At 35.8% G+C, this 18,072-nt stretch overlaps 1 protein-coding gene across 4 annotated transcripts in view; it reads right to left on the bottom strand.

Moving 5' to 3' along the window:
* RFC1 (replication factor C subunit 1) overlaps positions 1–17,195 on the bottom strand; it is a 58,108-nt gene extending 40,913 nt beyond the window's left edge. For 2 of the 4 annotated variants that reach the window (XM_025051777.1, XM_025051778.1), the window contains exons 1-4: positions 16,965–17,195; positions 5,870–5,998; positions 3,454–3,529; positions 1,760–1,882 (exon numbers count right to left, since the gene is read on the bottom strand). In XM_025051777.1, coding sequence (XP_024907545.1) covers positions 1,760–1,882; positions 3,454–3,529; positions 5,870–5,998; positions 16,965–17,180 — 544 coding nt within the window. In that variant the 5' untranslated portion in view covers positions 17,181–17,195. Of the gene's footprint in view, positions 1–1,759; positions 1,883–3,453; positions 3,530–5,869; positions 5,999–6,426; positions 6,466–15,981; positions 16,071–16,964 lie in introns of those variants that run through there. The other 2 variants (XM_015594907.2, XM_015594906.2) reach the window with 2 other exon arrangements.
* Positions 17,196–18,072: the final 877 nt, after the last annotated feature.

The following is an 18,072-nucleotide window of genomic DNA, read 5'->3' as shown; positions in this document are numbered from 1 at the left end:
GGTATGTGAATTTTATCTCAATAAAGCTGTTATTGAAAAAAAAATATTAAGCATGCTAATAATATCAACTCTTCACTTATCCTAATAGTAGTAATCATGGATAGCATGGCTGAATGAAGCCCATAGTAATCCAAAAATCTAATCCGTAACTCAGCTGTGAAAATGTTTACAGACCAGTCTCTTACCATTGCTAACTATTTAAGACTCTCATTACTTCACTTCTAGATTACTACAAATTCCTTGACTTTCCTAATTATTGTTTCTCTACTCTTTATCCCACCCTGAATACTAGGAATCTAGCAATCACTCTTCTTTAAAAATATTTTTTATTGAAATATAATTGGTAAGTATATCTTATTAGTTTCAGGTACATATCATGGTCATTCAATATTTATATAAACACAAAATGATCACCAGAGTAAGTCTAGTTATCATCTGTCACCAAAGTTATTACTCAATTGTTGACTATATTCCCTATGCTATATACACCTTATGACTACCTTGAAACCAATAACTACTTGATGGTAGACATCATAGGTCCAGGAACCACATCCTCATTCCTGAACCCCTTCCCACTTTTTGATGGCCTATATACAATCTTGTCCTAAACAGCCTTCAGAGAGCATGTCTTTTCATTCTCCCTTGTGCACAAGTCAGTCGGTCTGTTTCAGTCTTTCTCTTTCTTTCTCTCTCACTCTCTCTCTTTCTCATAAACTCTATATGTTCAAATTTATTCTAAGTTCAGTGTTAATTTCTATGACATTGAGATTTAAGAACCTGGTTTTTCAATTCGGTAACACTTGGAGTCTTTAGACGTCTTTTATATCCACAGCACTTAGTATCTGGGACATAAAAGACATTCAATAAATGTTTGTTGAATATAAGTTGTAATATGCTGTGACAAAATAATGTGGCTTTTAACCTAGGTGTATTCACTTCACTAGCAATATAAGTAGCAGAGTGCAAAAATAATGGTTTCAGAGGTTTTCCCCAGTATGAACAAATCAGTGAGGCATCAGATGCACTCATGGTTCCTTCAAGCATATCTATTGAGGAATCACTTCAACAGGCTCTGACCTTTTTATTCCTGTTATGGTCACCTCTGGGAGTTAACAATGCTAGAATCAAAATGACTTTATAATAAACCGATCAGAGGTTTTTTTTGTCCTAAGATGACAATATAATTCAGGGCTCCTCCCCATAAAAGAATATTATCTATGAAGCATTTATATTATGAAATGTTAAGATTAGTGCATGAATATTTATAAATGTCTTTTGCTTTTCAACCACTGAAAACTGATCAAACAGAAATAAATTTAAGTATAAAAACAATAATTTTTTTTAAAGCCAATGCTAAAATTTCTAGTGTCACCAGACAATACCAAAAATTCAGGTCACATCCGTGCTAGATTATAAATCACAAATATGAATAATTATTATACACCTAGATTAGTATGACATCAGCATGCGAGATACAAACTTACATAAAAAAGTTCTAAAACAATCCAATATTTTAATATGTGATCCAAAATAGAGCTTCAACTTATATGATTCAATACAGAGCACTTTTTAAAAAATTCCATTTCCCACAGAAAATGCCAAAAATAATTACAGACTTCCCTTGGTAAATATAATTCAACACAGCAAAAAAAGCAATTAATTCAATTCAAAGTGAAGGAGGTACATTTAGACAGCAATGAGAAGCACAAAGACAAACACTGCTTCTCTCTAAAACATTAAACATATTGAGTACCTTTACCTGTTTCTGAAATGTATGTAACAGGATCCGTCCGTATAATTTTACCAGGTTTAGGAGACAATGACAATTTTTCTGGTTCCTTTTGGGCATTTTTTACCTGCACTGTCTCCTCTGATTCTGAATCTGCATATGAGAGGAAAATAAAACAAAACTTTGAAAGAAATATAATGTAGTATGTTTTTAAAGTGGTTCATGTTAAACAATTCTTCAAGGCCCTTTTGAAGCACATCCCTTCTGCAGTTCTCACAGGTTGCTAAGCCTTTGTATTAGTTTTCTATTGCCACAAATCACCACAAACTTAGTGGCTTAAAACAACACACATTTTTTATCTTACAGTTCTGTAGATTAGAAATCTCATATGTGTCTCGCTGGGCTAAAATCAAGAGTCAGCAGGACTGAGTTCCTTTCTGAATAGTCTAAGGAAGAATCTATTTCCTTTCCTCTTCCGGTTTCCAGGGACTGCATTCCTTGTCTCATGGCCCCCTTCCTCCACCTTCAAAGCCAGCAACATCAGCCGAAGTCCTTCTCATGCTGCCATCTCTCTGGTTCTCTAACCTTCTTCCACAGTCAGTCTCTCTCTTATCCTGCTTCCTTGCTCCTTGTGACTATATTGGGCCCAACCAGATAATCCAAGATTATCTATTTTGAGGTCATTTGATTAGCAACTTTAATGTCACCCACAACTTTAATTTCCCTTTGCCATGTAAACTAACAATTCACATGTTCCAAGAATTAAGGCAGATAAATCTTTGGGGGCCATAATTCTGTCTACCACCAACTAATCTCCCAGAGCACTTAAATACAAACCAGGACAAAATGTAAAAACCTAGTATAGTGCCTGGCACATAACTTTAGTGTCCTTCCTCTTCGCCACGCATTTAGAAATCCAGTCTCATATTATTCTAAATTGTGTTAAACAATTAAACTTCCAGTTTCCCAAAATATGGAAATTCCTGAAGACTGGGGATACGTACTTCTCTCAAATTCCTCACAATATGTGACAGTAAAAGACTCATGATAAACACTCAAGTACTGTTAGAATTGAGTCAGAACATTTGCTATCATTGTCAAAATCCTAACAATCTATAAATGCTTCCTTAGGTTGTATTTTTAAGAATTCACACAAGATGGATCTTCTCTACAAAAGGAAACCCTAAAACTCTCTGAATTCTACCATTATTTTATCATATCATAAAAGGCAGGCATAAAAATTCATGTTCCCTATCTTAAAACTATATTAGAAGTAAGGCTTTTCAATTGTGCTTGTCCTATTTTAAACACAACAAAAAAAGACCAGATTGAAAGCACAAAAATTAAAATTTAAATTTGTTTCTAAAGCAATAGTCTAAGGCATTATTTTTTCAAGTTCAGTTTCCAAGAACCTCAGCTGGAGAGTAAGGTAACATGAATATTTTTAACAATAAATATAACATATTCAAAGTAAGTTTGAGACATGCTCTATACCATATCCCTCTCTGAGAAAATCTTTAATACATTAACATGTTTATAGGCTCTGATAAATTCTGCAGTATAATAAAATCGTTTTCAACTTTATTTGAGCATAGAGCTCTCTTCACACAGCATCTATTACCATCATAGATAGCTGTGTGTCTCAGAAGATCAGTTTGAAAAACTCTGTTCTAAGGTATTGAAAATAATTTTAAAACTTTAAAACCCCTCGGAAGAAATATTACCTGAATCATAGATGACCCTCTTTTTCTTGTTTGGTTGCTTCTGTTTAGAGTCATCTTCTTTACAAGAACTATTTACCTATAAACATCATAGTATAATTAGAACACAAAGAAGTCTATATAACTTAGCTGTTTTTTTTCCCTCATTACTTAGGCTCAGACATTCTCAAATAGAGGAAATTCTGCATCCAGGAGACATTTTTACTTGTCATACCTGGGGAGGAGTGGAAGTGGTGATTTACTGGTACCTAATGGTGGGGAGGAGTGGGAGTGGTGATTTACTGGTATCTAAGGGGTAGACCAGGAATGCTACTAAACATCCTACAATGCACAGGATAGTCCTACACCAAAAGAATTACCTGGCTCAAAATGTTAGTAATATACTTATTAGGTTAAGGAGTAAGCCAAACAATAATTGCATCAGATGAGAAAGAAAGAATTATAAAAAATAAATAAATAAAAAGTTGTATTACTGTTCAGCTCCACTTTCAACACTATCTTACGTGTAACAAAGAGTAAAAGGATGTCAGATATTACAAGGCAAGTCCTTCCTGAAAATGGCAGAGACAGAAATAAAAGCTAAGGGGTTATGAGCCCACAACCCAATGCCTGTTAGCAAACTAAATAAAATCAGGGCAAATAAGACTGTTTATAACTTTTAGTTATACATCATATTTCCAATCTATTCAAATTTTCTCAAAAAGCATCAGGAAAGTAGACAGGAAAAAACTGACTGTAATCAGTTACAAGGTAGGAATGTGTTTTCAGCAATTGCAATAAAACTTCAAAAACATAAAAATAATCAGCTAACTGCAAGAAAACCAGATTAATGAACCATTATACTTCAAATACACCACTGAACTAAGGACAGAATTAGAATCAGTTACAATAACTCAACAGTAAGAGAAGAGGGTATCTGAGAAGGAAGAGAATCATAGAAGGGGAGTCCCAAATCCTGTCAATAAACTTAGCCAAGTCTGGGGCTGTTTCTTCAAACATGTATGCATGGAACAACTCTAAGTGCTCAGCTAAGGTGAACAAAGATTTCAGGTGCTGTCCATCGCAAGGAATACAAGAGTTTGAAGTTTGGGTTCAGCAAAGTTTATTGCGTGCTAAAAGAAATAACAGTTTTTAGAAGAATATAACAGAATACAAAGTTCCTACACTAGACATACAAAGAAATAGGAAATTTAACCTATGATGGTTGATTTTATGTGTTGATTTAAAAAGTGCCCAGATATTCTGAGTGTTTCTATAAGGGTGTCTTAAGATGAGTTTAACGTTTAAATCAACAAAATGAATAAGGCAGATTGCTCTCCCTAATGAAGGTGGGCCTCGTCCAATAAGTTGAAAGCCTGAAAAGAACAAAAGGCTGACCCTCTTCCAAATATAAAAGAATTCTTCCTGACTGCCGTCAAGCTGAAACATCAGCTCTTCTTGGGTCTCAAGCCTGTCAGCCTTCAGACAGGATCCACACCACCAGCAGTCCTTGTCCACAGGCCTTACTCAGACTTGAACTGCACCATCAGCCGTCCTGGGTTCCCAGCTTGCCAACTGTAGGTCCTGGACTCTGTTGGCCTCCATTATCACATGAATCAATTCTAATAAATCTCTTTACACACACACACACACACACACACACACACACACACACACACACCACACCACACACCACACACCACACACCACACACATACTTGGTTCTGTTTCTCTAACAACCCTTACTAATACAGATTTTGTTACTGAGAAGTGGAGTATGCTATAACAGATACCTAAAATATGAATGTGGCTTTGGAAATGGGTAATGGTGGAGGCTAGAGGAGTTTTGAGGTGCATGCTAGAAAAAGCCTAGACTGCTGGGAAGGGAATATCGGTAGAAATACTGGCATTAAAGGTGATTCTGGCATGGTCTCAGGAAGAAAAGGTACAGAGAAAACCTCTATCGTTGAAGAGAATACGTATATCACCATAAACAGAATATTGGTAGAAATATAAACATTCAAGGTCATTCTGGTAAGGTCTTATATGGATATGAGGTTACCTACAGAAGGCGATCCTTGTTATGCAATAGCAAAACTCCTGCCTCCAAAATAATGCTTTCCTCCAAAGCCTTCCCTAACCAGAAGTCCAACACTATTCACCTGGGGACAGGACTCATCTCTATAAGCAAACTTTGGCCTTAAAGTTTTAACAACTAAAATGTGTTCCATCTCTACTTTAGGAAAGCATCAATCTGTGAATGCTGTAAGCCATATTAATTAGAAATAAGTTAATACCTTACCCCTTATTACTTTTCTTCTTCCTCTGCTAAATGAGCTGAAGTCTTTATTTACTTAAGGCTTCCTTGAGTCCTATCAAGTCTAGGAACTGATTTTATTCAACCTGTCATACAATTCTAAATTGTACTTAGAAAACTGACCTTGATTTCCTTTATTCCTTTCTTTGCTTTGAAAGTTTCTTCAGCAGACTTTGTTTTCTCATTCTTCTTTACTGTTTCACTTGCAGGTTTCTTTTCACTTGGGATAACCCCAAAGAATTTCCGAATATCCTAAAAGCAAATGAAGAGATTCATAAATAAGTATTAACTGCACAAAATTCTAATTTCAATTGTAAAAAGGGATAGCTCTATACACGCATTGGTTTACTGAGAAATTTCATCACAGTGACATAGTTCTATGTGTATAGCAACATTCCTTTTGTATGCAAAAGTTCCTTTTGTTTGCCTAATGAAAAGTAATATTAATTCTCAGAATCTGGCCAAAACAGGGCAAAAATAAGCAAGTGAAATTTTTGTGAACAATAGCATAATTATTAAAGAAGCAAGTAACAGGTATTTATTGATCATGCATGCACATATTCATCCCACCATCCCAGGTATAGGAGGAGACAAGACAGAGTTAAAGAATGTAATCCTTGCCCATGTGATTTATACTCCAGTTTGAGAGAATAACTCTCACAATCCTAATCATTTAATACCTGAATAACGAAGAACCTCGACATTACTGTCCTTTATATGGGTTTTCCAAGTTCTGAAGAAAAAATGTTGCTTTGTTACAACCAACATTATGATATTCTGTTTAATTACTCTACCCACCACCCCACGATTGATTCATATCAATTGTATTGAAACATTTAAAATGTAATTTATTATTAAAATCACTGTCTTTCCTTACCCTTTCCACACATACCCTTCCCTATCCTTTTAGATTTTAGAGAAAAGGGAACAGACCTTTGAATCAAAAAGCCTTGGTTTGGTTCTCTGCTTCTAGTGCCTTCTATCTGTGTGATCTTAGGCAAGTTAATTTATCTGAGTCTGTTTTCTCATTAATAAAGTGGGAATAATAATATTTATAATTTATGAGGATTAATTATGCTTTTATCACAATTTTGGCTCAGTAAAAAGCTTCCTTTCTCCTCATTTATGAACTTCATACCACTGAAACATGTCCATTTACAATTATTTCTGCTCACAGGCAAAGGTATAGGGAGCAGAATAATGAGAATTAGGCTGAATTCCAAAAAACTGGGTTCAAGAGCTAGTTGTAGCTTTTTCCCTTTTCTTATCTTTGATGGTTATAATTCTGAATTTTCAATCCTTTTTACCTGTTCCAATCTCTCTCTTTTTATTGTAGTGAGGAAAATGCCTGTAAAAGTATTTTGTGAAGTATAAGAAAGTTAACAATTTTATTTCCTAGAGCCTGGCAGTAATTGTCATATCTTAAAATGTCAAAAACCCCAAATAAGTGTTTTATGCAAACATACACATACACAAATAGCTTTGTGGCTAAGCCAATAAACAAAAGCAGATAATGAGGCACATATTACAAAACTTAACACACATGTTAAGTTTTGCCAAAAAAAAAGAGACTAACTTCCCTGGTTTTATACCCTGTTTTATAAATTTCATAATACAGAAAAGTCACAAATCCATCCTAATAAAATCTAGGTCTAAAAAATACTGTTTATGTAATGAATACCTCAGCTATGATACTGAAACATTTGTTGTTAGGTTCCATAGAAGAGAGATGATAAAGAAAGCCACGGTCTTCCGTATAACTCACAAAGAACTAAGTTTGAGGCTAATAAGTACTCACTCTATTGCTTCTGCAGGAAATGAAACTTTTACATTGCAGTTTCACGTTTGAAATTACCAAGTGATTCTTCAAACGGTAGTGACTGTTTAAAACGCGTGCGTGCACACACACACGCTGCACATGCACCATGGAAATACCAAAATTGAAGATTAATTATCGAGTTAAACTCAGTGATGGTTTTCAATGTTTTAGAACTATAAATGCTTAAAACCGCAGAAAGAACACGAACATGATTCAGGAATGAAGTGGAATTGCTTAGGTAACAATGAACTCTTCTGATTTTTGTCTGTATCACGCTGCCACTCCTCAGCAGTTACAACCTTTCCTCCCTACATAATTCCACTCGCATCCCTTTTCCTTTTCCTTTCCCTTTCCCTTTCTCTTACTTCTACCCTACTGTCCCACACTCCCCATGCCTTATATTCTGATGGCAGCAGAAATGTTTGAAAAAAGTACAGCATCCTGATCTAACTCAATATACACCAAACATCTAAGCTTTTGGACAAGAATTTTCATCAATCAGAACGAAAGCCATTTTACACATACCTTTAGTGTTATCTTCAATGTGAGCAACCACTTTGTGTGTAAACATCTAAAAGGCAAAGGTCACCAATTCAGCCTTACTTTATAGAACGTGACTTCACCTTAATCTTCAATTAACATTTCCTGTCTAGTACTCCAGGTCTTCAAAGATGTCATGAAATGTAGAAGAACAAGTCTAGTAGCTAATTATATTCCCAAATAATGGATCTAAACACTACCCTTACCTGTATGGAATAATTCTTGCTAAGCATATGAGTAAAAAAGGGTATAAATTTTAAAATTTGCTTTTATAATCTTGGCAAAGAGAAGGCCTTCTAAGCAAAACATCAAGGCTAGAAACCATCCCTTAAAGACAGATTTGACTACATAAAAATAAAACAAAAGATGCCATAAACAGAGTTGAAATACAAGCAACTAACTCAAAAATATGTACAACATATATTATATATAACAGGGTTCTTACAAATCAATAAAAGATAACCCAGTAGAAAAATAAAAGCTATTAGTCGGCAAATTATAAAAGAAATGCAAATATCCAACCAACATAATAAAAGATGCTCAACTTCACAAAAGATAAATTAAAATGTAATTATTTCTCTCTAAAAAAAATATTAAAAATGCCTAAATTTGTCAAGAACATGAGAAAACAGATGCTCACACACTATACTGCTGATAAAAGTAAAAATTGGTATAGCCTTTCCAGAGGGCAATCCAACAATATTTATTAAAATTTTAAATGTGCATACCCTTTGTCGCAATAATTCCGATTCTAAAAGAAATTGTAAAAGAAATAAAGATACTTTTATTTGGGGAAACAAAAAGAGAACAGTAATCAACTCTTATTTTCTTTTTTCTTCTCTTATTATTTGAATAAACAGGCCAGTTCAAAGAATGAAAAAGATTTTTGGCAAAGATCACATGAAAGTTCAAACAAATTTCAGCAGAGATAGCTAATAATAAGTTTTTCATGATTTTACTTACAACTATTGGACATAGATTTCTCTTGATGATCCTATAAGGTAAACAAAGCAAACAGAATGATACATCTGCATTTTATAGATAAGTAGAATAGTAGGTCAGAAAAATATAGGTTTTTTGTCAGTTTCGCCACTCACTAACTGAACACCTGGGTTGAAGTAATGACTTCTCTGCCCCTTTTCTTTCTTCGAGTGGCCACCTGCCTTACAGGACCCCTGTGGGGATTAGAGGTGACACACCAAAAGCCTCAAGAATGATATCTGGTCTTCTGACTCCAAATCTTTCATAGTTTTCCACTTGACCATGATTGTCCCTTCAGTTTTTCTGTAACTCTAAGGATCTATGCAAAAGTAGCCATATCCAAAAACTAGTAATGTGGCCTTTCCCCTCTTGTCATTCCTGATACAATCCATCCCTGTATGCTTACAGTCACTGTGCCAGGGACTTTGGAAACATGAAAATACCCTCATGAAGCTAACTGGAAGATAAATTAGTATATAAAGAATTAAATACAAAACAGTATTAAGAGAGAGCTAATCACAAGAGTATAAGAGCACCATGAGCACCTGAGGGACACATGAGCTTCAGGGACAACTTCCCAAAGGAACCAATATCTGACCTAGGCCCTAAAATGATTAGTAGGAGATACTTTTCATATTCATAGAAATCTAAGTTAGAATACACTGCTTTAAGTTCCATACAGCAGGCTTGTCTATCTTACTCACCACTGTAATTCAAGTACAGGGCCAGCACTTCAGATAAGTAAACACTTAGACAGGAGCAGTTATTTCCAAGATCACTGACCTTGACACCTGGGCTCTGAGAGGTTTTTGATTATGCAAAATAAAATTCATGGTAGATTTGATTTTAAAGATGGTATATTAAAAGAATCTTTAATTGGGATTAATTTTCCTATGACTTTACCTATTGCTTTTTGTTTTAAGAAATTTTAAGCGGGTATTAAACTAACATATATTGTGTATTATTTCTGATATAAATTATTAAAGTTGATCTAGAATTGATCCTTGTGATATGGTACTCTTACCATATTACTCTATTGTGGCTACAAAAACCAAAATACTTTCACTTTTAGTAGGATACTTCCTCTTCTTTAAATTTGTTTTTAGCCAAAGAAGTTAATTTTTTTTTTAGAAGCCTAAATAGCTCTCTATATTATCTACATTAATGATACAGCAAAGTCTAGCACAGGCTTCAAGATCTTCTTTCTCTAAGGAAGATATTGGTGAGTGAAAAAGAAGTGTGGTCTGAAAAATCTTGGAACAATAACAAGTTCTAGCTAGAAAGAATTTTAAGGGCCTATATCGAATTCCTTCAATCATTCATTTATTCATTCGACAAATATTTAGAGCCTTCTGTGTGCCAAGAACTATTCTTAGTGCTTGGAATAAATAAAACAGGCAAAAATCTCTGTTCTTATGGCACTTTCATTCCACTTTCTGTTCTTGGTCTTTTGTCTTTAAAAAATAATGCAGAGCATAGGAAATAAAGAACAGACAAAATATAACACTGCTGAGGAACAGAAATGCGCACTAGATGATTATGGTGATTACAGCGAGTAGAAACTGCTTCCCCTACTGGCTCTGGATCCATTCAGTTCACATAAGAGGATGCTCCCAAGATAACGAAAGACCAATTTTCATTCTTAGTTGTGTCAAGAAAGACGTGTGAGATTCTGAAGTCATAATATTTGTATCATATGAGCCTTAAACTACTCTCTCCATGAAATACCGCATCACAGAAAGTTTTCAGGTACCTGATCCAAAATATAAAACAACACTGGTTAAATTAAATGGAAAATGGAAAATAATTATCTAATTTAGGTTTAAAAGAATTAAGTTCTTCATATTTTAATAACTGGGATAACTGAAGTATTTGAAACTATTTATGCCTTACCTAATGGTTATTTCAACATTTTGACATTTTCACCAGGGCTAATGTACTCTGATTATGATTTTTATGCATCCAGAAATCAAATTTTTACAACTGACTTCTGATCCAAAAAAAATCAAATTTAAATTACTTGAATGAACACTGAAATTAAGTTCATATCAAAGATAGACCTACAACATAATAAATGTCGTATTTCTCTAGGTTACATTATTCATTGTCATTAACTGGCCAATAGCTCAGACAAAAAGTCATGCAGAAAGGGCTACAGAAGACGTTTTCATACCAGTAAGTTTTACATTGTAGTTGATTTTTTTTGGAAATACAAAGTTTATTTGTACTTATTCATTCATTAAATATTTATTGCAAGTCTACCATGTGCCAGTCGCTACACAGCAGTACCCTATTCTTGTGGCCCCTATCTTTGCAGAGCCTATATGCTACCGTAGGAAGCTGTCAATAACAGGTTGCCAATCTATTAAAATATGCCAAAATGTAGGCCAAGGAAACAAAGTGGGTGGTCTTTTCACTAACCATACCAGTTGTTTGAACACTCCAGACCTCTTCTGAGCTCCTTATCCATGTAGTCTGCCAGTTACATCTCTGTCCAAATGCCCCAGAGGTGCCTTTAAATCATCCAAAACTAAGTTCATATTCCTGTGACTTCTCTTCCTTTATTTCCCACCTCAATGCAGAGTACCACCATTCACCCAAAACAGAAAAATGGGCATCGTTTTTCCTCCCTGCTCTGACCTCCCACCTAATCATCCCACTTAACCTATCTTCCAGGTATTGCTGTCCTCCTCTATTTCCATTACCATTGCCCTGATTCAGTGTTTCGTTTAATTACTTATTTAACAAACTCTTACATAATACTTATTCTGTTTCAAGCAATGATTTAAGCACCTTAAAAATATTAACTTATCTAATTCACAAAACCCTATGAAGTTTTTGAAACTTCAATTCACAAATGACAAAATTGAGAATGTCAACAAGACATTCTCTAACAACTCAATAATAAAATAAACCAAACAATCAAATTAAAAAATGGGCAGAAGACCTGAACAGACATTTCTCCAAAGAAGAAATACAGATGGCCAATAGACATATGAAAAGATGCTCAAGGTCACTAATCATCAGAGAAATGCAAATTAAAACCACAATGAGATATCACCTCAGACCTGTCAGAATGGCTATCATCAATAAATCAAAGAACAAGTGTTGGCGAGGATTTGGAGAAAAGGGAACTCTCATACATCGTTGGTGGGACTGCAAACTGGCACAGCCATTATGAAAAAGTCTGGAGGTTTCTCAAAAAATTAAAAATGGATATACCTTTTGACCCAGGAATTGCACTTCTGGGTATTTATCTAAAGAAAACCAAAACAATAATTCGTAAAGATCTATGCACTCCTATGTTCATGGCAGCACAATATATAATAGCCAAGATATGGAAGCAATCTAAAAGCCCATCAATAGACGATTGGATAAAGAAGTTATGGTTCATATATACAATGGAATATTACTCAGCCATTAAAAAAAAATGAAATCCTACCATTTGCAACAACAAGGATGGACCTAGAGGTTGTTATGTTCAGTGAAATAAGTTAGACAAAGATAAATACCATGTAATTTCAGTTGTATGTGGAATCTAAGGAGCAAAAAGAAAATAGACTAACAAATATAGAGGACAATCTGGGGATGGCCAGAGGGGAGGGAGGTTGGGGGACTGGGAGAATGGGGTGAAGTGTTAAAGAAGTACAAATTAGTAGCTGATAGATGGTCATGGAGATGGGAAGCAGGGCATAGGGAATGCAGTCGGCATTAATGTAATGGCTAGATGTAGACCGAGAGGAAAGAAAGAGCAATTAGGAGGATCGTTTTATAAACTATATAAATGTCTAACCAATGGACTGTATACTTAAAACTAATAATAAAATTAAAACGACATTCTCTAATAAAAGTTTTGAAATTTAAGATTCTCTTAAATGTAAGCAAAAAAAGACTTCTTGCATTTTCCTACCCTAAGGTATAACTAATACTACTACAACATTGTTAAGAGAGACGCATTGCCTATAAGGCAGCTCAAATATGATTTTAACTATGCCAAGACAAAGTACCAGACTTCGCCAAGTACTCAGAAAAAATTTTTAAAGTTCATTACCCATACCAAGACGTTTCCTACTTGACTGGTTATAAATCTATCAGTAGTAAGAGATAAACATTTTTGCAGTAAGTCCTCCTGAACCCACACAGATAAACTATCATAATGACCTTTAGTTTTAGAAGGTTAAAGTACAAAAGCTGATACATATTTACTTTGGAGTATAACTAAATAGTTCTAATTCTTTCTACTGCTGATGGCCCCAATTAACAAATAAGTTATATCTGCCTATAGAATGCAAAAAGAATGCAAATTATATTACTCTGTTAATTTATCTTTGAAGAGAACAGAATTTTATGCAAAGTACTACAGTGCTCACCAGAATAGTTGCCAAAATATTCTATTTCAGCTTTACATCTCTATTTTGAGAGTATCAAAAAAATACATTTCTTTTTAATATTCAATATATAGTCGACCAAATCCACAAGCAGAAATTGATTGTCATTAACACACTTCATAGAATCTTAATAGTCAATACACTAAATGGTCAACTGATTTTTGACAAGGAAGTCAAAATAATTCAATGGGAAAAAAAAGGTCTGCAAATGGTGCTGAGGCACTGGATACGCAAAAGAATAAACTTAGACCCCCTACTTCATACCATATACAAAAATTAACTAAAAAATTAATCAAAATCCTAACCCTAAGAGCTAAAACTATAAAACTCTTAGAAGAAAACTTAGGCATAAATATTCATAACCTTGGATTAGGCAATGGTTTCTTACCAATGACAAAAGCTCTGAGGAAGTAATGATTGAGATCTAAATGAAAAAGGCAGGCATACATAGTATTCCAAGGAGTGGGAATAACAGGAACAAAAACTAAGACAGAACCAGCTTAACACAAGCAAAAGACAGAGAGATGAGATCAGAGAGGTACGTAGGGGCCGAGTACTAGCATGTGTGGCAAAAGCTACTGACAGTAAGGTCACGGCAGTGCTCTAGGGGGCGCATTCACATAGTAAGCTAAGATGTGAAAGGTATCCCCTAAAGTGGGGCAATGAAGCAGCTCAGATTACAATGCAGACTTCCCTGACAGCTCTTCAAAAAGTCTTGTGTGTGTTTAATTAAACTTTATGTATATTTCCAATAATTATATTAGCCAGTGAAATATATATACTGACTTCTTAAAAATGGCATCTCTCAGGTTTTATTTGCATTTTGACCAAACAATTAAATCCTCACAGAAATCCAATTGTTTATATGACTTCTTTTTTCACAGGTATACCTTGGAGATATTGCAGGTTTGTTTCCAGACCACTGTAATAAAACAAATATCACAATAAAACCAGAGGTAATCTTTTTGCCAGTAGAGGGTCCTGCCTTCAATTTGTAAAAAAAAAAAAAAAAAAAAAGCAACATCTGTGAAGCTCAATAAAGCTAAGAACAAAACAAGATATGCCTGTATTCTTTTTATTTTCAATTTTGTTCCATTTCCTTTAATAGATATTACATTCACAAGGTTCAAAATTCAAAAAGGTAAAGTCTCCCTCCTACCCTGCCTCTCAGACACATACTTTCCATTTTTGGAAGCAACAAATGTTATCAGTTAATTCCTTGTGTAGTCTTCTTGTGAGATTTTATATATCTTCAAGCAAATAAGTATATATTTTTTTCTCTCTTTTACTATATAAAGTGGTAGCATACTTTACACAATGTCCTACACCTTACTTTTTTCACTGAATTATCATGACAATTGTTTCGTATCAGGACATAAAGTTTTCCCATTTTTAACAGCTGCATAGTCTTACAGTTTGTGGATACTGTATTTTATTGATAACCTTTAATTGGAAAATATTTGGAAAAAAATGCAGCTCCCAGGGTAAAAGTTGTTAATCTTACATATATGGAAGAGCTTCAGAAAATATGTAAATCCCCTAAAATGATATATATGAGCCCAAATGCATTTCTGTGGGCTCAAATTTGCATACCATTCAGCACATTATCAAAGGGAAGTGTGACTCGAACAAAAATTTAGGACTACTGAACTACAACTTGTGCACAAATGTTCAATAAACATTTGTGGAACAGAATTTTAGTCTTAAGAATTTTAGTCTTAATTTTTGTACTAGAGACAGAAAGATTAAATTAAATACCAATATAATCTAAAATTCTTAATTAATGAACATTAACTGCTATTTCCTATCGACAAACAGTAAAACTGACCAATTTTACTGCTATTGCTTTTCTTAAAAAGCCTTTATTTTTCATCTGCACCATGAACTAAGACCCCAAATTTAAAATACCTAAGTGATCAGGTGAAAATGATCAAATGAAAGTTGACTATATAAGCTGTTGTTTGTAGTAACTGATAATATCAGAGGCATCTATGATGCCCCTCAAACTCTCTCTAATGTTCCATAAAGAGTCCTTCCTATGAAAATTAGATCGTTAGTAGCATGTGGTTGTATAACGCCTACCACATACCAGGCACCAAAATGTAAGCTTCATATATGTTATCTTGTTTAATCCTCAAGACATTCATTCAAGGCAGCTATATTTTCTCCCCTTTCAGAGGCAAGAAAATGGAGGCTTACCAAGGTTTAAGTTAAGCTATTTATTTGCCTAAAACCACGAAATTGGCAGAGCAAGACTAAAACATTCCCTCACCTTCAAGCCTCCAAATCTCATAGTGCCTGAAGTTCAAAATATAATTATGATCATCTCATGGAGGTGGGATAATATTGTGGCCAGAAAAATCTAAGTTGTAATACTAGTTCAACCATTTATTAGTTGTATGACAAATTGTTTAAATTCTGAAAGCCTCCTTTACCTTCTGTAAAACTGGACTGCTGTGAAGTTTAAACGAGAAAAGTTATGTAAAACAAACAACTCACATACTGACCTGAAGATACATGGTAACAAGGTAGCTACCATCAATTTTTCATCCTTCTTTGAGAACACAAAGAATTGCAAAGTTTCCCAATTTGGCATAAAAATTCCTACCCTGTCTCCCAGAATGCTGGCATTGTGAAAAATAAGCTGAAGAATGAAAAAAATGATGTCTAATTATTAAGTAGATTCTGGCTCAATGGAACATCAGAAATTGTTCTTTAAATATTTCAAACATAGACCTGTATCGCCACATCAACAAGAATGTGTTTGACGGCTGCATAATTTCCCTCTTAATTTAAATGCTTTATGTAGAATTATGCACTGAGGGTTTATTTTTAAGATTTTAACATCAAGTGATGAGCGATGACAGCTGTCAAATATTACATCTGTTTCTACTCCCAGTGGTTCCTGCCCCTCCGTCCCGCGCCGGTACACCATGTTAACCCTTTGACTTCGGTGAGCTCATCTAAACAAAATAAAACATCCTCGGTCTCAAAACAGCTAAGTGATGTGCATGTGGAGCTGTTAATGACAAAAGTTGAAGGCCTGAGATAACTTATTTATAAGAAGGGAAAGTTTGTTACATCCTTCTCCCTTATGACCCTAAAGCTTGAACAGGACTCAAAAGCTTTAAGGCAGGACCTAAACCGAGGTTCGGGGCAACGCTAAAGAGGAAAACTTAACCGCCGCGCCCCAAAATCAGTTTCACGACTCTCTTTCTTCCTCCCTTCCCCCCAAGAGCGGAAAAAAAGTGAAACTTCCTTGCAGCACCAATCACCCTGCGCACTGGCTACCGCCGAGATCCAGAACCAGCGGTGCAAAAACACGCTGCGCGACCAATGCCCAGTTTATGGTCCCTTCTTCGCTTTGGCTCCCATTCGGAGCCACGCACAGCCGTCCTCCCCCACCCCTCCATACCAGGAGTGCCCCGTCCACACCCAGCCTGCAAACTCTCCAAGCCCCGGAGCCGCAGAGCCTCCGCCTGGGACTCACCATCGCAGCCCAAGTCTTAAGGCGCGGGCGGGCAGGGTGGGAATCCGTTACCGGGGCTCGGGATCCATTCGCGCCAACAACTTCTCCCTCCAAGTAGAAGGAGGTGGAGGCAGCGGCGCCTGGTGATGACGTCAAGAAGCGCACAGCTTCCCAGCCCGAGGCGGGAAGTGCGACGTGGGCACCCGTGCGGCGCTGATGCCGGCGGGCCGCAGCCATCGCGAGGAGCGACGGGACCGTGGCCCGCGCTCAGAGTTGCGCCTTCGGCTTTGGGTGGGGGCGCTCTAGTGGAGGTTTCGAGATTGGATTTCTCCGAAAGGCGAGTTAACCAGGTTCCTCCCGGTTTCACATCGCAGAGTGCACTGCTCACAGTAGCTTTCAAATGTTTTTACTTTAGATGTACGTTTTACATCTGTTTAGATATCCATTCTGAAACAAGAGTTTCACCAAACAGTATTTACCCTGATTTTAATATTTGACCCACCGACTTCCCCCGCCCCGCTCCCCCCGCTTCCCTACTTACTATCAAGTGGAGACTCACGTTTTGAAAATGACTAGGCTAAAGGACAATCTTTACGTTGTATAATTTCAGAGCAAAAAACAGACTCATAAAATCAGCTAGTCATCACCACCTACTCTGTTTTACAAATGAAAAATTAGAGGCTCAACAAGCTAAGGGACTCAGCTTTATTCCAAAACTAAACCAGACTAGGAATCCAGACCTCCAAATTCCCAAACCTGCGCTGCTCAGTTCCTTAAAAAGCAGAGGTGTGTGCGAAACGAAGCCATAAACAAGGTGTATCTTTATAGAAAAACAATGATCTCTAAAGCATTTGGAGTGAAAAGTTTTATATCAATAGATAAGCGCTAGGATTGTGGAATAGAATGATATTTGCATATAATTTTAAGAGAAAAACATGAGACCCGAAGGAGTTTGGTAGGAAGAGCAATGTTTCCAGCCTCTTCCCTAGACTTTCAAGTCCTTGATCACTCACTGCTGTTAGGGCTTGCACTGTATAACACCAATATCTCTGCAATGAAAGATAGCAAAGCCTCTGGACTACAACAATGGTTAAGCATGGAGAGCTTGTATTTATTAAAGGCCCACTGT

Source organism: Pteropus alecto, unplaced genomic scaffold (assembly GCF_000325575.1).
Source record: "Pteropus alecto unplaced genomic scaffold, ASM32557v1 scaffold5, whole genome shotgun sequence".
Taxonomy (NCBI): domain Eukaryota; kingdom Metazoa; phylum Chordata; class Mammalia; order Chiroptera; family Pteropodidae; genus Pteropus; species Pteropus alecto.
This window is presented reverse-complemented; position numbering and strand designations above follow the sequence as displayed.